This window comes from Triticum aestivum, chromosome 1D (genome assembly GCF_018294505.1).
Source record: "Triticum aestivum cultivar Chinese Spring chromosome 1D, IWGSC CS RefSeq v2.1, whole genome shotgun sequence".
Taxonomy (NCBI): domain Eukaryota; kingdom Viridiplantae; phylum Streptophyta; class Magnoliopsida; order Poales; family Poaceae; genus Triticum; species Triticum aestivum.
In genome coordinates this window covers 462,464,523-462,486,086 of record NC_057796.1, presented here as the reverse complement: position 1 = coordinate 462,486,086, position 21,564 = coordinate 462,464,523, and the positions used below count along the sequence as shown (strand labels likewise).

The window sequence follows — 21,564 nt, the reverse complement described above, 5'->3', positions numbered from 1 at the left end:
AATGCATTAGGCAGAGCCCTTGTTTGCTATTAAAAAACGTGTCCAACAAAGACTTTGAGCCTAATTGTGAAGGATCATACGTCTGGTCTCCTAAATCGGCCAAATAGGCCTCCTTTTTGGAGTTAAATAGCCTTTTCCCTTTGATCCCTCACGGGATCAAATCAAGTCCGTCTACTTGAAAGCAAAGTACTTCAGCGAATAGTAGTTCATAATGTTGGTCTTATTCAAGGTTTTTCAAAATCTAGCAATACCATTCAGAACAAGGTCGACGAGGAGTGACCGATCGAGGGAACAAACGAGGAAGACCGATCTAAAATAAATAGAGATTTCGACGTTAGGAGGAATTCCCTTAAATAGCAAAGCATGATTTCAAAGGATCGGTACCTTTGGAATGGGTACCTTGCGGATCGGTACCTCTGGAAATCGGTACCTGGTATTTGCGCCCCCGGAGACCGGACTCGTAGGGGGTAAGATTTGTATGTCTTCCTCTGATGTAAAGGGGGCACCCTTATGGGTGGGCTCCCTTTACGCATGAGGCCTGTTAGTGCGTGTCTCAATCCCTTGAGACATGCTAATTGGTATGGTAGGAAACATAACAATCTAATTAGCTCCCCCTCTATTCCTGGCCATCGTATGGACGAGGGCTCCTCTCCCTCTGCTCTGCTGCCCGGAAAGGTATATATATACTTAAATTAGGAATGGAAAATGCTTGGGCTTGCTTTATTCTCTCTTTTAAGTCCTTCTATTCACGATCGCGGAGTCACTGAATGAAGTCCTCCCTCCCTTTCTTTCGAAGGTGCTGACCCATGAAAAATCAATTACACCAGAGCGTTTCCGAGGACGAATCCACTTTGAATTTGATAAATGTATTGCTTGTGAAGTATGTGTTCGCGTATGTCCGATAGATTTACCCGTTGTGGATTGGAGATTTGAAAAGGATATTAAAAGAAAACAATTGCTTAATTATAGTATTGATTTCGGAGTTTGTATATTTTGTGGCAATTGTGTTGAGTACTGTCCAACAAGCTGTTTATCAATGACTGAAGAATATGAACTTTCCCTTTTTGAGATAAACGGTGTCGTACAAAATAAGCATGATCATTTAATGATTTTCCCTCAACTAAGCTAGTTGGGTTTTCAGCCCGAGCACAAATGGATCGAAGATGGTCCAAGTAGAAAACTTCAGTAGTATGATATATTTGGGGTGGTTCTCCAACCATTGGTTTAGCAAGTACAGCTAATTTGGTATTTTGCGTTTCCTACCCATAACTAAAGATAGAAAAACAACTTAGAACAGAAAATAAAAACTACTTAGTGATAAAGCAAACAAGCACACATGAGAATATTCACCCCACGCTATTGCTACCCGACAACGGCGCCAGAAAAAGTCTTGATAACCCACAAGTATAGGGGATAAGTTGTAGCCTTTCTCGATAAATAAAAGCGTCGAACCCAACGAGGAGCTAAAGGTAGAATAAATATTCCCTCAAGTTCTATCGACCACCGATACAACTCTACGCACACTTGACGTTCGCTTTACCTAGAACAAGTATGAAACTAGAAGTACTTTGTAGGTGTGATAGGAAAGGTATGTAAGATAATAAAGAGCATGTAAATAAAAGCTAGGGGCTGTTTAGATAAAGACACAACTAAGTTAGTTTTAGTAGAGAGCTTTTTGTCAAAAGAAAGTTATTTGTCCCTAGGCAATCGATAACTAGACCGGTAATCATTATTGCAAATTTATATGAGGGAGAGGCATAAGCTAACATACTTTCTCTTCTTGGATCATATGCACTTATGATTGACAGTCGTGACCCACCTGGTCGAAGCGTACGTAGCGTTGTCATTTTGGTCGCGAACGTGTACGTACATACTGGTCGTTGTAGAGGCGCGCACGTAGCATGTACACGTACGTACAGCGGCCAGGGTGCAAGAAAGAAAATACGGCCACGTACGTACATACAGGCAGGGTCTCAAACGCCTACTCGCGCATACGTACGGCCAGGGCTCGTGTACATGGCTGGGTCGGAACAGAGAAACAGTGTCGTCGTCGTGTTCATGGGGAGCCAACCGGCTGGGTCGGAACGGAATGCGTCGTCGTGTTCATCGGAAGGGCTTGGACGGAACAGCCGATCGAAACGAGGCCTGGCGTACCGCAAAACGGAGGAAACGGCCTTGTGTTTGACCGGCCACGTTTGAAACGGGATCCCGTTCGTCGGGAGGGGTCTGGCGTACCGCAAAACGAAGGAAACGGACCTCCTACGGTCGAAACGGGGGTCCTGTTGATCGGGAGGGGTGTGGCGTACCGCAAAACGGAGGAAACGGACTTGTGTTGGAGCACTGCGGTCGAAACGGGGGTCCTGTCCATCAGGAGGGGTGTGGCGTACCGCAAAACGGGACTCCACGGGATACTGTTCATCTCCACCGTCGACCCCCTCCAGCCTCCACGGGCTACTGTTCATCCACCGTCGACCTCCTCCAGCCTCCACCTGCGACTGTTCATCCACGGGCTCCTGTTCATCCAGCCTCCACCGCGCACTACTCCACCGGCTACTGTTCAACCAGCCCTCTCCACGGGCTCCTGTTCAACCACCCCTCCACGGGCTACTGTTCATCCTGCCCTCCACGGGGTGGTCCTGTTCATCCTGCCCTCCACGGGGTCCTGTTCATCCAGCCCCAACCGGCTCGAACGATCGGGGTCCTGTTCATCCAGAGGCAACGCCACGGGGTCCTGTTCATCCACCCCCACTGGGAACTGTTCATCTAAACCCCCCCAGCAACGCTCACTGTTCATCCAGAGGCACCATCGATCGGCTTCAGTTAGTAGCAGTAGCGAAGGAATCGCTCGATCGGGTTCAGTTAACAGCCATCGATCGATCGCTCGGGTTCAGTAACGCGTAGCCTGCAGTGCAATCGCTCGGGTTCAGTTAGAGCCCAACGCCTCGCACCCAGGTGTGTGCGTGTACGAGAGAAACGCGCATCGCTCGGTCCCGACCACCCACCCTAACCGGGAACACCCCGATATTTTCCTCGCCCTTGCTTCTACCACGGTTTTTTCCGTCATGGACGGCCCAAAGAATGTCATGCAGCCGCGTCTCCGGCCCGCCCAGGACGAAAAGCCCATTTTCTGTCATGATTTTTTGTCATAGAAGTAGGACCCCACCACATCTATGATGATACCGTGTTTTGTCACAATTATCGTCATAGAAGTGTCATAAGTATGACAGAAAAAAATTTCGATCGGCCCAAAATGTCACGGGTGTGTCTTTTTTTTTGTAGTGAGAGGTCGTCAACGTCGCTGGGAATGCTGCCATCGCCGGACAACGGCGGGTTGGAGATGGTGAGCACCCGACTAGGGTACTCGTCGGGCACGAGCGCGGTGGATCAACAAGGAGGTTATAGAGGTGCTCCTGGAGCTGTCTTGAGGAAGGAGGGAGGAGAGCTAGCTCTCTCCCTCTCCTGGTTTTCGTGTGTGAAGGTGGTAGGGAGAGGATACATAGTGTCGACTCCCCTGCCTGGGGGGCTCCCAGGGGTTTTATAGCCTGCCCCCCAGGGTTACAATGGTAAAAGCATACGGGCATGGGGCCCTGGTGTCATCATCTTGAGCCGGACAGCAGGGCCCGCCGGGTGCAGGCCCTGCGGGCTGCCCGCCACTGTGGCATGCCGATGCCCACGTCAGGGTGCGGCGAGCGCTGTGCAGCTACAGTGCCGCGTTGGGTCATCGCCGTCGACCCTGGGCCGTGGTTTCAGGATGCACTGTAGTCATGCTTACCTCGGTCAGTGGCGGCATCCTGTAGCTGCACACGCCCCGCCGCGAGGGGGGGTCTGGTTGTCTGGCCGAGGGGAGCCGGAGCCGGCCCAATGCTTGCCGGTTGCGTCCGGCCGGGTCGAGCCTCCCCGCCGTTTTCCAGCCGCTCTGGAGCCGGAAGGCCGGCTGGAGGGCGTGTCGGCCCGAGAGGTGGTTGCCGCCCCGTAGACCTAAAAATCGTTAAGTCTCAGTGCGCCTACCCGGAGGGCCATTCCCTAACAGCGTCATTTGTCGTGATCTTTGAAACGAATACTCCTAAATTAGTTTAGTGATTTCGGGTCCCACGCCCGTATCGCTGCTCCTCTCCTGCGCCGCTGGATCTCCTCCTTCCTCCCACTCAGGTGCGCCGCCGGCCCTCTTCCTCCCTCCCTCTCTGCTGCGCCGCCGGCCCTTTCCCTAGCTTCAGCTCGTGCGCGCCGCGGGCACCTCCCTCGCTCCATCTCCTGCACAGCCGGCCCTCTCCCTCGCTCCACATCGGCCCTCTTCCTCCCTCCCTTTCTTGCTGCGCCGCCGGCCCTCTTCCTCCCTCCCTTTCTTGCTGCCTCTCCTGCGCCACCAGCCCTCTCTTCCATGGATCTGCGTGGACGGCTTATTCATCGCATCCTCTCTTGATCTGCAGGATACAAGGGGAAGAAGGCAGGGGTCTAGGTGCTACTCCGGCGCGGCGGCAGAGCCAAGCACACCCATCTCTCTTCAAGGTACAAATCCCTCTTCCTCTCCCCTTGTATGCTGCTGTCCAGTACATTTTTTTTTGCTCAAATTGCTGTTGTCTAGATACGGATGTATCTAACACTAAAACGTAACTAGATACATCCGTGTCTAGACAAATCTAAGACAAGAATTTTGGGACGGAGGGAGTACATCTTTTTGTTCAATTGCTCTTGTCCAGTACATCCTTGCAATATGTGGTGATGTGTAATAATTTTGATAGCATGCATCAATTGTAGATGGTCAAGAAGAAGATACACGCAGCTAGCACCGGCAACCCAGGCAACACCCAAATGAGCTCCTCCTTGAATCTGATCCTCTCGTCTCTCAAACCTCAATCTCTCTAATTACTCTGAATCACTGCAAGCTGCACATATAATTTCTTTGAATCATCCCAATTTCCTTCCCCTCGATTTCACTTAGGTCACCGTCTATTCATCTCATTACCAAATATGCTAGCATAAACAATTTACTGAATTGTTGTTTACAGTTTAAAAAATGTAGTATAGGTAGCTATGTGCAAGGACAGTCAAAATTGTAGTGCCTGGCAGATTATCATATAGTAAATTCTGGTATAGCTTCTTTTGTTTGTATGATTGTATCTGCTCACTTCATCTTGTAAAAATAAGAAGAGAGAGAAGGTATACTGATTAATGCCAATGATCCAGAATTTGATCTTTTTTTTTTGTTCTTTAGCTTGGCCCGCCCAGCAATTTGTTTGTAGCTCCGCCACTGCTGAGACCCCTAGTGTTCCCAGCCACGCCTCGCCCACTCGCGCTGTGTGTGCCTCGGAGATGGCCGGCGCGTCATTTTTTGATAGGATGGTTTCCCAGCTTCGGTCGACATCCAAGTGAGGAAAACCTCCACATCCCTCAATCCTACCTTTTAGTTCTATTTCCGTACATCTTGGCCTGTACGTTTTTCAGCAGAACATATAGATTCCACTTCAGGTGATTTGACCCTTTTTATTTTGGAAAATAGCATGCTTGCATAGAACGAGTACAGCGAAAGTGGCGTCATTCATCTCATTAATCCCATTTTGGAAATGATACATAGTCTCTTTAGCATGCCAAGTATTCCAGTACAACTGGTGATAGATGGTATGCTGAAGAGTGCAAAACTAATAGTAAAATGTTAGTGCTCATGCATTTACACTATTTAGATTGTTGAAGAAGTTGAACATGTCATCTTAATCTTAGATGGTGGTTCGTGACTATTTCAATTAGGCAAGATGAATTCTATAGTCACTTGTAGGCATTCTCTTAGTGTATAATTAATTTATTATTGACAAGACAGCTTTGGATTAATCCTGTTACTGAGATATAGAAAAGATGTAACATATGTGGATAGAATATCTTCGGATATGTAGGGTATGTAGTGCGATGTGTGCAACAAACTCACTACATCCTTTGTATATCTATCTAATTCTGTTTTTGTCTTCAGCATGAACGAACTAAACCTTCCCTTGAGACTTTATTCACCAGTGCGTGCAAGCAGTTTTTGTTTATGAATATCATTGCTCTAAAGACGGTTATAAACCCTGTAGCTTGTTGCTTGCACTAACTCCGGAAGTCATTGTTTGCACACTGTCTGGCAGGCATTGTTCGCTCTCCCAGCTTTACAAATAGTAGAATTTAACTCATTTCTCGTTATTTGGCTGTATCACTATTTTATTATGTTTGAATCATCTTGTTGTTGAAGGTACTACACTGGATATCCCAAGGATCTAGGGCCATCAAGAATCATACCGTTCACATCAGAGCGTCAGTTTGTGCAGCTATTACATGAAGGACGGCCTGTAGTTGTGGCCTTTACCATTAAGTATGTTAGTCTCATGTTTTTTGTTCAGAAACACAAGAATAGTTAAGTTGTCCTATGTCAATAGCTTTGCGCATGCTTACAACAGTAATGAAATTGCTTTTGTAGGTGCACTTATACACAGCATCTTGACAAAGTACTGGAGGAAGCTGCTGCTACATTTTATCCTCATATAAAGTTTGTTCGGGTAAGCCACTACTCTTATTACGCCGGCAAAAAATATGCCATAAGTATTTTCGGGTCACTTATAAGATGATGAGTTATTTTGAAAACTTCAATGCACTCTGCTTTTTCTGTTCAAATTATCATGGCTCGCTATTATGGAACATTGTAAAGGTTGGTTTGCTGTCTTAACTGCATGTTAAAATTCAAAACCTTGAAGTTAGTCCTATCTGATTTAATCTGTAGACACCTAATATAATACTACCTTTGGCGATCATCGCAAGATTAATCTAATTCAGCATGCATTATAAAGTTCACCAATTTCAGTCTTCTGTTGAGCTTCAGACACAAGTGTGGAAGCTCTTTGTTTTGCGAATGCATCTTTGATGATCTTTTCTAGCCTTTTCTTTCACCTGCAAGAGAAGCAGCTCTATGGGAAGCTTAGATGTGTGAATAGTTGTACTTGTCTTTTCTAAAAAATAGTTGTACTTTTATTATTTTGTCAATTGTAGATATTATGATGTACAAAGATACGATCAATTAGTCACAGGAGAGTTTAATTGGCTGCCTGTCAAATCAGACTTTCACTTTTGATTTCCTTCTCATTTGGATGCTTTTAACTTGGGTAATATCATGAGACACTATGCTTCAAATTTGTGGCTTCTTGCTTCCCATCTATACAAATTGCAACTGCTGCCATCCTGTTTGCCTTTAGTCTCGAACTGATAGGAATTATTATTTTGTTCTATGTTGTCAGGTGGAATGCCCAAAGTATCCTGGGTTTTGCCTCACGAGGCAAAAGACCGAGTATCCATTTCTTGAAGTATTTTACAACCCAGAACAGGTTATGATTGTTTACTTTACCTTACATCGGTTAACGCATGTTGCCACTTCTTTACTTTGAATTATGTGCCACTTACATTTTTGTCAACAATCTTGATTCTTGATCTTATATTTCTTTTCTTAATCTTTTTGTGGCTAAAGAATTATAAGTTTCTTAATCCTTATGTGTGCTAGTGGCTGGAGAATCGTTAAAGGGTCCAACTTCTTTCTGCATGTTAACCTTTAGCATTTTGGAAGTCATATGTCCTACTTTGAGGGAAATTTCGAGAACAGTTTCTGAATGTGCTTTATATATTGTCAATTTTATCCTGGTAACAGCATGCTCTGCATTTTTTCAGGCTGCTAACCCAGGTAAGATTGTGGATCCGAGCATCACGAAATACTCCGCAAAAGTCCTGCCTGTAAGCAATGCCCTGCCTGAAGCGTCCTTTCAAAATACTCATGCATGAGCAATTCATGCATTAGTCACTTGCTTGTCAAGTCTAATGCTGTATAGAGGTTGGGTTCATATATAGTTTCCAGGTTGAGCTGATGTGATGCTATTTCCTTGTGTGCATGCAGTTCAACTATGACCAGAGCGTGTATGGATTTCGAGAGTATTTTAAGAAGTATGGGTTCAAGTATTCCGAAGCAAACTAACTAGGTTTGTCATGGTGAAGCCCTGCAGAGTCAGCCAGTCCAACTGGCATGATGAGGCCTAGTATTTGAATTTACTTTCAGCCTGTACTAACAAACAGTGATACTGCATTCTTAAGAATCAGCACCCCCTGCATACTGGGCTGGCTCTGCCTTGGCAAATGGTTGGAAAAATGGCAAAGCTGTTAGCTAGGTTTCCAGTATTCTCAATCAAGATTGTAGTAGAATTTCTGGATGTTGCATGTTGTTCTTTGTCGAATCTCTGAACTGCATTTTCAGACTCGCTATTAATAAAATTCTGCGGCTCACCATCTCATGCGCAGAAATTCTCCTTACTCAAACGGACGGACTTAGTTGACACTCAAACGGATGTATCTAGATCAAGAGTAGCAAACTATGTGCTTCTTAGTTGACACTCAAACGCATGGACGGTTTGATGTGCTGCATCGTGCGGCAATTGTCCATAATCTGTCGTGTGTGTAGCAGCACCCTCTTTCTGTTTCTTCAACGACCACATCGTCTTCAGTTGCCTCCTCTTTCTGGGAAAGCATCTCCTTTAACCTTGCCAGCTCCACATCTTTAGCTTCTAACTCCTCTTGCAGAATGGAAACCTAAGGAAGAGTTCGCGGTAAAGGTTAAGTAGCTCCATGTTAGCATAATATATATCCATTAACAAGGAGCAGAGCAATTTCTGTTCTAAATGACCTAGAAATATGTGTTCCACCAGCTTTAACAAATTTTATAATAAACAGGTATATTGGTTATTTGTCACTCTTATCACTTGGATGTAATCTTGGGCAGCTCGGAGAACACCGGCAAGTAATTAGGGGCGAGCGGTTTGAGCCGCGAGACGTGTAAGATGGGGTGAATCCTCCTATCCGCAATGGATATGGATAGATGAGGAAGTGCATTTAGGAAATTTTGCTTAATCCTGTAGAAATGGGACTCGAAATACCATTGGACGGTTTATTAATAATTTTGATCCCCAAACAATTCACTTTTATTTAAGAAATAATTCACATTTTCTATTTAACAAAAATTTGGCTCAATCTTGTAGAAATAGGGAATCGAAAGATCATCTCCTGCCTCGTTGCCCGTGACTTCGCAGGGCAGTGCCGGTGAGGTTGAGATCCTCTGACTTGATCACCTGAATTTGTGGTTTGTGACATGTGGGTCGCACAACAAGCTGCCCCATATGTTACTCGCCCTAAAATCATATACCATACGTCGGAGAATATAATATTTTCCACATTGGCCGTGTTCTGAAGGACGCGGGTATCTGCACCGAGCATCTACATTGACGCCACATCATGCCTACATCAAGGAGGCGTGAGACCTCACATCAACTCTGGCAATGGCAGCTCCCACTAGGCATAAAATCCTAAAACCCTTGTTGTCCAATGCAATTAAGCTCTAATCTTAGGATTAAATCATCTTCGACAACTCCACTTTCAAGGAAAACTGCCCGTGTTGGATGAATTGGTCGTAAAAAAAATTGATCATTAAAACTTTAGTCTGCTAGGGAATCACAGCGTCAATGAAAATGTGGGATATGAGAGGAAATTCAGCGCTCGTGTAACGTGATCATGGAATTTCTTGCCTTCTGCCCATAGAACACACGGGCATTGTTCTAGTCAAAGTATAACGCAACAATCACACGTATGTAGTAACACTTTTATGTTGGAAGAAACGCATGCATGTTTAGCCTTTGGATTTGTATCCATGCCGGTCGAGCCAACACGACACACACGGGCTAACTGTGACCTGTGAGTTCTTTATGCCACTCAAAGAAAGGCCCCAGGGAAAGCCAGGTTTAGAACAAAAGAATGATGTTTGTACTCTTACTAAGCAATTTACTCCCGAATATACATACAATCAGACATCCATCAGGTCAACACACATATAATCATCACTGCTTCATCAACAAGCATAATAATAATCTAGCAACACCATGATATTACACAGATGATATGAAAGGAATTACTCGTGGCACACGTTTGAAACCCATCACAGCAGGACATGACAAGTAGAGAATCCAATGCAAGACCACTACCGACCGCGACATGAGCACGCCGTTGCACCTCACTCACTTCTTGAGCACACTGTAACACAAGAAAATCACATGGAGCAAAGTCATTAGAGACGTCTAACATGGCGGCGTGATTTAAACAAGATGGATGTGGTAACCATCAAGCAAGCGAGTAAAGAAATACGAGGTAATACTATATCTTTCATTCAGCGGCTGGTCCAAATTCAGGCTACTTAATGGGAAGTGAAGGAGAACGTCCACTGGAGTGGTTGCTTTGGCAAAGGAAATTACTTACTTGTAAAGGTAGGCAGCGATACCAAGTATGATACAGAGCAGGATAATGTCGACGCAGAAGTTGCGACTGGATCTCATCTGACAACAATCCAAAGAGGAGAAACATGCATGCATGAGCTCACAAATCTACCAAAGCATCAGTCAAGGAAAGTACAGAGAGAAGAGCGAACTTTTACCTGAAGAATGGTCTGCTTTAGCCTCACGTTGGTATTCTTCAGATCTGCATTGGCTCTATCCACCTGCATGTATCATCTTATCAGACATTAAGCATTGCCGAGACGCCTGTCAGAAGAAATATCAAAAATGACGGTGGCCAGCAAACTGACCTTGTCATCCATTTCATCCATCAAGGGAACTTGCCTATCCAATTCCTGATGATCACAACAATTAGTATGGTACACATAATCAGCGTATAACTAGAAAAGAAGCACCGGACGCAACCTCATTCATATCCGACGCCATGTTCTTCAGAGTTGCCAGCCCTTCACCGATAACATCCAAACCTTCATCCTGCAGAATATCATTGCCAATAGCAGGTCTGGTTAGTATCCAGTGGAGGCACAAAACGAAAAGAAGAAAAACATTAGATTGGTGAATCAAAACTTGACCTGCTTCATTCTACGCATCTCATATTCCTGACGAAATTTATTTGATTCTTCAGTCCCCTTAAAGTACTCATCATCAAAGTTTCCATCTGTGTGTGTCGTGGTAAGAGAAAACTAAAAGGTTCAGCTCGTGACCCTCAAGAGGATAAGAGTAAATTTAAGAAGGGCATCTAACAGGCCATGCCAGAGATGATGAGGAAACAGACACAATGTACATTGCTCAACCAACTTTATGCATGGCGGAATGCATGTTCAATTCAAATTTATAATGCCAACATATTTTGTCCATCTAATGCTAATACAGAAAGCAGAGTTGTGTGCTAAAACAATGAAGGAACATGTGCACATGGAAATTGAAATTGGCCTAATTTGGCACAGAACAATGTTAACCTTAAGATGAGGATACGCTCACAGCAACTAGATGAACATTTATATGAAACAACAAGATTAATTTTAGAATCCCTCAAAAAGGAGAACTATTTTTTACACCAGCATGATAAATTATGAATTAAGCTAATGCACACAAAATGAAGCTGCTTAGTGTAGATCTGAACATGCAATGCACAAGGGGAAAAGGGAACTTGGCCAGATCATTCCGAAGCCAATGCATAAGCATAACGATGACTTAGGTGATACCATAAATAATGATCACTAACCAGAAGTAGAGTCGAACTTGACGCCTCCACCAGGACGGGATCCTGAGGCTCCCCAACCTCCATTTTTCTTTGTCGCACTAGAACTACCATCCGGTATTGATTGAATTCTATCAAGTAAGGCGGCAACCAGATCACTACGGGTCGCAAGTTCCTCCTTTGTGAGCCCTTTGACCTGTTACAACAAATGCAGAAAATAGTCAGATTTTTTCTCTAAGGAAAACACAAAAACTTTGCGTCTCAATGCAGAACAACATCGGAACTAATATTGCCAAATTCTAAATGGATTGTTTAACAAAAAATAATTAAATCAAATGGGCAAAGTACATGCTATCCAAACTATACAGAACAAAAAATTGAATAATATGGAGGCAGGTGCTAGAAGAAATTGAAAGTAGAAAAAACAAGTGTAAAAGTAAAACCACGACCACGTAGTTTGCTCAGTGCTCAACTGCTCATGCATATCCTCTCATATACTAGCGCAGAGATATGCATGACCAAGGAAAGCACTACCAAACTCAGTATGCGGCTAATATGCATATCAAGTAAATACTCAATGGTACTTAAATGCTAAGTTGAAAAGAAAAGGATGGGACAAGGTAAGGAGTAATCAAGCTCCAACACAAAAGCAGCAAAAGATTGAATTGCTTGATATCAACAATAGCACGAAAGGTTTACGAGTCGTTCCGAGGTTGAGACTCATAGACTAATCGTGAATAATCGACACTAGTCGACGCTGAAGCTGTGACTCATAGACTAGTCGACACTGAAGTGTAGCCGGCCCTGGAGTTGTGATTCATAGACTAGTCGACACTGAAGTGTAGCCGGCCCTGGAGTTGCGACTCATAGACTAGTCTTAACTAGTCCTTGGACTCATAATCCATGATAGCACGTTTGTCAAGTTCAAATAAACAGCTATGCATTTGAAAGAAAAGGCAAGCAGCAGAAGATAACGGTGAGACTCCATATGGTTTATACTGGTTTTATGCAAAAGAAGTGGGCATTGATGTAAATAATCCTATACACCATCTATGCCAACAACCAAATGGAAGTACATTGCAACATATAAGACGCTCAATTTCTCCTACATATGCTTGTGTTAGAATTCGAGCTGTATAATCAGCACATAAGCATCGTCCTACAAAATCCTACGAAATCACAAACATACTTTCCCAGCAAACTCTGCAGAAAAAATACCAGTCTCACGGATCCTAAACTCCACCAAGTGACCCAGCAAATCACCTCACGTACACAGAGATTAGTTCAATTTGTTCTCCCGTTGACATTTAACAAGCGCGCATCCTAAATTTAGGCAGTGTCCTCCTTGGAGGTAAGCTGGCCTCTGTTGCTGCTAGTAAACAACATGGATAGCGAGTCCTAGCGGCCACTGAAGAAGCAGATCTAGCGGGTCAGCGCAGAGATGATCGGACGAACCTTCTTGAGCGCGAGGCGCTGCAGCTTGGGCAGGTCCTCCTCGAGGAGCTTGGCCTTGGCGCGGCGGATCTCGGCGTTGAGCGCGACGACCGTGGCCCGGTTCTTCTCCTGCCTCGCCGCCTCCGCTTTCTGCAGCAACAGCAACAGGATCAGATTCAGATCGCCGCGAGGGGCAGCGCGCGCCCGGCGGAGGGAGAGCGGGGGCCGCGGGGTACCTCGACGCACTGCGAGATCTCCGCGTCGACGGAGCCGTAGAGGCGGGCGAAGGGGTCCTCGCCGGCGACGTTGGCGCCGTTGAGCTTCTCGGCGTCGTACTTGTCGTACTTCTGGCAGATGGCGTCCACCCGCGTCAGGATGTCGATCACCGTCATCGCCGCGGCCCGATCTCCGCCCGCTCCGACGTGATCGAGGGTTGAGGAAGCAACCGCTAGGTAGCTGCCGGCCGGTGGTGAGGAAGACAGAAGGGGGAGGAGGTCAGAACTGGACGGGGAAAGGGAGGAGACGGAGCCTTCCGTGGTCGGTCAGAGACTGGGTGGGTCGCACAGCCTGGCCGTGGCGGGCTGGCGGCTATGCCGGGCGGGCCTAGGCTAGGCTGGCTCAGTTTGGGTTGGGCACGGCCCGTTTGGGCCGAGTGGGTAGCATAGGTCGGTTTTTTTTTAGTTGCTAATTTTTTTTTGAATTTTTTGTTTGTCACTGTGACGAACGTTAGCCGCCATGGCTTGACTTCATGTCTTTCCCCGATTTTAAAAACTTTATTTACTTCGTGTCCTTCTAAGTCAGAGTGTTCTCACTGTCAAATGAAAGTCAGAGTCTTCTCTCTACATAAAAAACTGGAACTTCTGTTATTTCCTCCTTCTTTTTTTTGCGGGGGTTATTTCCTTAGAGTAAATTTAACGTCATGTCATCTACCTACCAAGAAAACTATATTCCATTTCATGTGTCATCTCCAAAGAGTAAGGACCATGTTTTGAGTTATGAATTCTAATTGTTGAACATGGGAGGAAGCAGCAGGCATGAAGGGGCACCCACTCACTCGCGTAATAGAAAAACAAAGGTTGTGTTGCGATATGGCAGCTCGAATGCGTAGTTGTCAAAGTTCAGTGTGAGGCGAGTGCTCAGGGAAAAAGAGTCTAGGCGGGCCTTTAACTTGGCGAATTACGCAATGTTAGCATGAAGGATTATCAACATGTCGACGGGTATTGGATGACGGAGCACGACAAGTGTGGGCTCAGCAGATGATCGAGGCAACTCACCAATTGCGAGGATGGGGCGTTGGAGGACTTCAACGTCAAAGGTGAGGAGATAAGGGAGCGTAGGTTCCCCTGCCTTAGCCCACAACCGATCCATCTTCGAGGGACGCCATTGAGGAGGACGACGGAGTGGGACAAGTCTTAGGTCGACAAACCACCCGGGCCAATGCGGTGGGGAGCCCTTGGTGTCGTGCTCATGACCAAGGGCCACCCGGGACACATACTCCAAGCCTTTCGGAAATCCAATTTGAGCACCTTGCTTATGGTAGCACAACACAAAAAGTCTGAGTGTTCTCACTGTCAGAAGAGAGTCGGAGGGTCGGTTTGGATGGTGTCCTCGGCTCCATGCCAGGCAAAAAATAGTGCCTGGGTGTAGCCTGAAAATAGAATGGTTTCTGCCTGGCCAGGCATGTTGTGGTTGTGGTGTTTGCTTTGTTTCCTGGCCTGGGAGCTAGTACTTCGTTTTGAATTGCAATGACACACATTCCAATGAAAAAAAAGTTGCGAACCATGTGATTAAAATAGACAAGGACAAGATTAGACAAGAGTAAGGAGCTGCCTGGTGCCCAGGCGTCCATTTCGGGTTGCATGGCGCTAGTGCCTTGTGCCTGAACCAGGGAGAAAACCAGGCGTGGTGTCACATGCCTGAACCATGGAGAAAATCAGGCATCCACCAAACAGACCCCAGGCATGCTCCAGGCAGCCACCCAAGCTAGGTTAGCGTAGTCGAGGACGCAATCCAAACTGACCCAGAGTGTTATCACTATAAAAAAATAGACCTTCTGTTATTTCCTTGGAGTAAATTCAACGTCATGTCATCCACCTACCAAGAAAACTATATTTCATTTCATGTGTCATCTCCAAAGAGTAAGGAGCATGTTTTGAGTTAAGAGTTTTGATTGTTGGGCACGACACGGGAGGGAGCAAGCGGGCATGAAGGGGTGCCCACTCACTCACGTAACAGAAAAACAAAGGATGTGTTGCGATATGACAGTTGAATTCAGTTGCCAACAACATGGGCACATTTTTGCGGCAAAAGAATGTTTGAGTGCCTTGAACTTGGCAACATGGGCAATGCCCGCATGAAGGATGATCAACGTGTTGGTGGTGTATTGGAGGACGGAGCACAACATGTGCAGGTCGAGCGGGTGCTTGAGACCACCGGACGCGCCAACCACAAGGGATGAGGCATTGGAGGATTCAACGTTAAGGATGAAGAGGTATGGGAAGCGGGTGCCCACTCTAAGACGAGGGCAAAGTTTAAGGTCGGCAACCCACCCAAGCCAACGTGGTTGGGAGACCTTGGTGTCGAGCTCGGGACCAAGGGCCGCACTGGATACAGAGTCAAAAGCCTTTTGGAAATCCAATTTGAGCACCTTGTTGATGGCCGCACAACACAAGCTCATAGGTGAAGAAAAATTCTTTTGAGATTGAACGCGCTTACGAGAACCCAGTTTGTTGTAGGTAATCCAAAGCGAGGAGCGAGGGATTGCATTATGGTCGTCATTGACTTGAATCAGTTTGGTGACGTTGTTCCGCAGGGAAATGGGTATATATGAAGATCTTCGCCAAAGCAATGAAGAAACGGTTAATGCTGGAGAGGTCCCCAGTGAGCATTGTTTTTTTTTTGGCATTTGCAGCATGCTCCTTCGTTGCTTTGCTGACTTTGCCTCCGTGTGGGTTGTTAGTGTGACGAACCTTCGCCCGTCACTTGACTTCCTATCTGTTTTCAAATAAGAAAAACTTGACTTCATGCCTTCCCGATAAAAAGAACTTCACTTGGCATCCTTCCATGTCAAAATATTGACTCTATATACACTTGTGTTTTGGAGATTTCTCACTATGAAAAACTTGACTTGTCGTTGTCCCCTCTAAAATAAACGTGACTTTATGTCGTCCACCGGCCAAGATAACTAGATTCCATGTCAAGTGTCATCTCCAAGAAAACAATGAGCATCCATGTTCAGAGAACAGAAAAACCAGACCATATATTTAGATGCCTAACCACCACGTTCTGAACATCTTGCTTATGGTAGCACAACACAAGTTCAGAGGTAAAGATAAAGTTTCCCGAGATCAACGTGCTTTCGTGAACCCAGTTTTGCTATGGGTGATCCAATAAAGGAGCAAAGCCATGAGGGGTTTGCATCTTGATTGTCATCGACCTTGACAACATTTTGGTGAAGCGATTCTCCGCGGAGAAATTTGCTTGAAGTTCTTCGGCTTAGTGGCGAGTCTATGTGTTAGCTGTAGGGTTAGCTAACCTCACAATTTTTGAGGAAAATAGCCTAAAAACAATGTACGTTTACTTTTCTTTTAGAAATGGAGGAGGACTCCTGGCCTCTGCATCTGAATGAGGCATGCAGCCATTTTATTAATTATTCACACAAGACCTTATAAAGTCATACAACAGTAAGATTGAAGTCACCGTCTAGGCAACAAAAGTGTCGCTACTCCTATCCAATTGATGAAGGGATGCTGATAGTCTGGGCCTAGTACCAAACAGACCTCACAGCCAAATATAACATCTAAGACCTGAGGTCCCAACCAGGACGCCCGCCGGGTATGGGCACCCACCAGTCCAGCGTGCTCCTCAACCAGGACATCTGCTGGGTATGAGGCCGTCGCAGCCACCTGCCACCAATCCATCTTCAGTGCTGTACTGCTGCATGAACGTTGCCCGGTCTAGCTGCCGCCGACGCCACCACGACGCCAGACAGCGTCGACCTCCTGCGCGAGTCCATCATCGCACATCAGACGTCTAATCTCCAGAGCGCCATGACATCGAGATCCGACACCATCAATGTGTGTGATGAAGCACCGCTCCTCTTGTCACCTCCAGCCATCACTTGCTCCAAAATGATGCCCCCATGAGGGAAAGCGCTACTAAAAACGCCATCATCGTCCGATCCGGAAGACCCAGATCTAGGGTTTCCCCCGGAGCATCCCGAGCCTGATGACGCCAACTGCAACAACGATGCCTCGACAAGGAAACGACATCGAAGACGCCGCCATCGTTCACCATGACCGTAGTCAGCGTGATTTTCATCGGCAGTTGCGCCACCGGGCGTACGCCGCCGGCCTCGCTAGTTCCTTCGACCGTAGCAAACTCCAAAACGATGCCCTGAAGAGGGACTACGGCGCAAGAGCACCGCCATCGCTCGATCCCATGGAGATCTAGGGTTTCCCCTTTTAGTTGCCCGGGTTGTCAAGGACCAGACAAAGTTGGAATCCCGTATATCCGTCCAGCTGCTGACATGTCGCACTCGCCATCGCGCTGACCATGATCCGGAGACCAAGCTCATGCCTCAGCCCAGATCCGTCTGTGCCGCCGCCGATCTGGTCATGCCGCCGCCGTCCCTGCGCGTCGTGAAGATTTTTTTAAAAATTAGCAATTACCCCACAGATTCTTGAGGCTGGCTTTGCCACTACTCTGTCTGGATTTTTTTGATTAAAAAATATATTAAATATCACGCAGATATCAATTACACCCAGTCTCTACACCAACAAGATGCCTAAAAACATCCAAGATGTGCACAGGCAAAAAAGAAAAATAAACACTACTTCGGTTGGATAGTAGTGTTTAGCGGTTGATGTCGGAGAGGTTCGCAGTGTGGTTAATGTCGGAGAGGTTCGTAGTGTGGTTGAAGATGTCACTGGTTAGCATGTGTTTTCTGTGCCTCCGTGTGAGTTGTTAGCGCGACGAACCTTGCCCCATCACTTGACTTCATCTCTGTTTTCAAATAAGAAAAACTTGACTCCATGCCTTTTCGCAATAAAAAGAACTTCACTTCCTCTCCTTCCAGGTCAAAATGTTGATTCTATATACACTTTGTATTTTGGAGATATGCCAGTATGAAAAACTTGACTCGTCGTCGTCCCCTCTACAATAAACTTGACTTGTCGTCGTCCGTCCACCGGCCAAGAAAACTAAACTCCATGTCAAGTGTCACCTCCAAATAATAACGAGCACCCAAGTTCAGAGCACAGAGAAAGAGAAACCATATTTGTATGCCTAACCACCACATTCTGAACTTTGTTGTCAACATGGTTGCTGAACATGGGAGTGGCGCCGCTCGGCCCCGTAACAAATTAAGGCCCAGGCTGGCCAAGTCGACCTGATCAGGATTCGGGACCCAAACATTGGTGCCAGAAGTCAGAGTACCTACCGGACCCTTCCACAGTTCCCACCATCACCATGCACCCATGCATGCATGACTCTTGCATGAGGAGAAGAAGAGCTGGCCCTGGGCAGGAGGACCACCCTACCACCCACCCACCCGTGCGTAGGACGAAACAGAAAGCATCACCCAAACTACCACCCCCATGGCCATGCTCATGGCATGTGCACGATGCTCCTCTCCTGACTCCTCTGCACTACGTCCGGAAGAACGATGCGACCTCCGGCAACGCGACGAGCGCGCCGCGCTGGCAAAGCGGCATGCCGTCGACGTCAAGAGGTTGACGAACGCGCGCGCGCGCAAAGCTGGCCGGGTGCGCGGGCGGTTGGCATGGTTGCCCTTGCCCGATCAATCGTCGTCGCCTCCGTCCTGGCAAAGCTTGCTTTGAGAGCCGCTTTAGGCCCGGCTTCGTCTTCGCTGAATCGCTAGCGTTTGGACGCACACTCGACGAAAGAATCAAACCCGAAAAGGGGTCATCGGAGACTTGGAGTGCAATGCCCTACGTAGACGTACCCGCGGCTGTGCGTGCGTGCCATTCTTCTATGTGCTTGGCCCCAAAGGCAAGCGGCAATAATTAGCGGTAAAAAAAGTGTAAAGGTATTGACTAATGACTATTGACCGCGTGGTGGAAGACCTGGTGAGCTGATGATCGGTTCGTGTGAAACCACGGCGAGGTTGATCTTTTGGTCAAGAGGGGCCGGGGATGGCGACGGGGTGCTAGAAAAACCATCCATCATACGACGACCTTGGAGACGTTGAACAATACGACGGCGACGGCGACGGCGACGAGGAGGAGGAGGAGGAGGACGAGGACGAGGACGAGGACGCGGTACCGTACCGCCGGGCCCCGCTCCGGCTCTATAAGAATCTGCTCCCGGTCGCTGCAGTTTCTACTTGTGCTGGCATTGGCAGAGGTAGCCAGACAGGCAGACAGTGTCCGCCAGTTAATGCGGGAAACATTCTGCCTGTTCCATCGCTAGTTAGCTGTGCCGCTGTGGTGTGAGTGATTGAGAGTTCGAGACTGACTGATTGACTCTGTCGGAACTAGCTTGGAGGACGGCGATCGACGACTCTCTCCGGCCGCCGTGCTGCGACGTGTGTAGTAGATAGATAGATGGGGCGCGCGCCGTGCTGCGACAAGGCGAGAGTGAAGCGGGGGCCGTGGTCGCCGGAGGAGGACGAGCAGCTGCGGGGCTACGTCCGGACCCATGGCATCGGCGGCAACTGGATCGCCCTGCCGCACAAAGCAGGTACGTAGTGCTACGCTCGTATATATGGACGCCGACGGTGCATGGTGCGCGCAGCTGATCGCTGTTCCCACGCTCATCGACTTCTTGTGGCGCTGCAGGTCTGAACCGGTGCGGCAAGAGCTGCCGCCTGCGGTGGCTCAACTACCTGAGGCCGGACATCCGGCACGGCGGCTACACGGAGCAGGAGGACCGCGTCATCTGCTCCCTCTACGCCTCCATCGGCAGCCGCTGGTCCATCATCGCCTCCAAGCTCCCCGGCCGCACCGACAACGACGTCAAGAACTACTGGAACACCAAGCTCAAGAAGAAGGCCATGCCCATGCCCTTGCCCATGCGTGGCCCTCACTACCACCACCACGCCGGCCTCGGAGCCTTCTCCGCGCCCGCCACGCCGTCAGGTCCTGCCCGGTCCTGGAGCCAATGCGTGCCGTCCTCCCTGCAGCCCGCGGCGCTCTCGCCGGCGGCGTCCGGCTCCTCCTCCGTCGACACCAGCTCATCAGGCGGCGACATGTGCTTCGCCGCCGCCGGCATGTACCAGCCGCCGCACCCCATGCAGGGGTTCGTGCACGTAGACTCGTCGCCCCAGACCGTGCTCGCGCCCATGCCGCTGGACGTCCCCGCCGCCACCGGCATCTGGGCGTCGCCCATGCCTGCAGCAAGTGACGTCGGTGGCGTGGCGCTGGAAGACGCGTTCCTCGCCGACCTCGGCGCCTACGGCGACCTGCTGCTCGGCGGCTTCGGCGGACAGCTGCTGCAGGACAACAAGGCCACCGCCGCCATGGAGCTCCCCGGGGCGTGCTACTTCCCCAACATGGCCGAGATGTGGGCCGCCGACCACGCCCACGTCCACGCCAAGCCGCCGCAGGGCCTCTGCAACACGTTCACATAGGATCCACGAAATGATTTGCTCCATTGGATTCGTCAGCACGCACGTAACCGAGACCTTTCTCCCCGAGTTGTGTATGAGAGATCGATCAATCACATGTGAATTATGTATACTAGAATAGATAGAAAGGTGTACCCAATGTAGGTGTGGATTACATATATGTACTTTCTTATAATTAACTGAGGTGTGGATTATATATCCGCGCAAAATTTTACTTATGGAAATGATAAAACCACAATGATACCATGAGACCGATCGCCAAGTCGAACAACAGTGGATGTTGTTTGCTTAGACCGATCGGACAACGCAATAACATTGTTGACGTATAAATGCATTGCCTAGTCTATTCCATCAAATCGTTCTTTGGGTTGCATTGGTTAGAACATGCACTTCTACAAACATAATATACATGTGCAGTTTACGCCTTCTTAGATATGACCAGATCACCTCATATCTTCTTCTCGACAAGAATATGCATATACTACACCGAAAGCGATGAGACTATATATGTCTACATACGGTCTGGTGACGCCGGCATTGTGATACGTAATGTATGCGCAAGAGTGACATGAATATTGGACCGGTTCACTCTCAAGAGGCCTGCCATCTCCTTAGTTGACCCGTTCCAAGGCCTCGTGGGAGAGAACTAGCGTACATGTGGACGCAAGGAACCTTTGCAAGATCATCCTCTCTGTAAGGTTTGTAAACACTCTAATCTCTCCTATGATTTGATTACTCATTGTATACCATCTTGGAGCACATAGTGTGCTAATCACACTCAAATTTATTTATTTTATTAAGCATGCATGTCTCAGTTGTCGTCTCTAGTAGTAAAGTGATTGGAGTTGAAGACTTTGAGCTCAGCGACTAAAGAGCCGTACATTGACCGTGTAGAAACTAAGAGCTAGCATCGGTTTCGGGGAAGCTTCCTCGATTACTTGTTATGACATCAAGGGGGGCATTCCGTGGGTGGCATTTCAGCAGTATATGCAAGAAAAAGGTTTTCT

The 21,564-nt window shown here is 47.6% G+C and overlaps 3 protein-coding genes across 6 annotated transcripts; 2 read left to right on the top strand and 1 right to left on the bottom strand.

The window, feature by feature from the left end:
• Positions 1-4,009: 4,009 nt before the first annotated feature.
• Positions 4,010-8,283, top strand: LOC123182969 (uncharacterized). 4 transcript variants are annotated; one of them, XM_044595676.1, is made up of 9 exons: positions 4,010-4,149; positions 4,428-4,506; positions 4,756-4,798; positions 5,213-5,366; positions 6,218-6,337; positions 6,443-6,521; positions 7,254-7,340; positions 7,678-7,740; positions 7,901-8,283. In XM_044595676.1, the coding sequence occupies exons 3-9, from the start codon at positions 4,756-4,758 to the stop codon at positions 7,976-7,978; spliced, it is 624 nt and encodes a 207-aa protein (XP_044451611.1). In that variant the 5' UTR covers positions 4,010-4,149; positions 4,428-4,506; the 3' UTR covers positions 7,979-8,283. The 4 variants fall into 4 exon arrangements, with proteins under 4 accessions (XP_044451611.1, XP_044451610.1, XP_044451613.1 ...); XM_044595675.1 differs by having other exon boundaries at positions 4,756-5,366; XM_044595678.1 differs by lacking the exon at positions 4,756-4,798 and having other exon boundaries at positions 4,020-4,149.
• Positions 8,284-9,787: 1,504 nt separating this feature from the next.
• LOC123182968 (syntaxin-71) lies at positions 9,788-13,512 on the bottom strand. The gene is made up of 9 exons (XM_044595673.1): positions 13,206-13,512; positions 12,991-13,119; positions 11,560-11,731; positions 10,907-10,992; positions 10,740-10,808; positions 10,625-10,669; positions 10,475-10,537; positions 10,300-10,376; positions 9,788-10,077 (listed from the first exon to the last, which is right to left on the bottom strand). Exons 1-9 carry the CDS (start codon positions 13,359-13,361, stop codon positions 10,062-10,064), a joined length of 813 nt encoding a protein of 270 aa, XP_044451608.1. The 5' UTR covers positions 13,362-13,512; the 3' UTR covers positions 9,788-10,061.
• Positions 13,513-19,305: 5,793 nt separating this feature from the next.
• LOC123182967 (transcription repressor MYB6) lies at positions 19,306-20,775 on the top strand. The gene is made up of 2 exons (XM_044595672.1): positions 19,306-19,671; positions 19,770-20,775. Exons 1-2 carry the CDS (start codon positions 19,536-19,538, stop codon positions 20,558-20,560), a joined length of 927 nt encoding a protein of 308 aa, XP_044451607.1. The 5' UTR covers positions 19,306-19,535; the 3' UTR covers positions 20,561-20,775.
• The last annotated feature ends 789 nt before the right edge of the window (positions 20,776-21,564 follow it).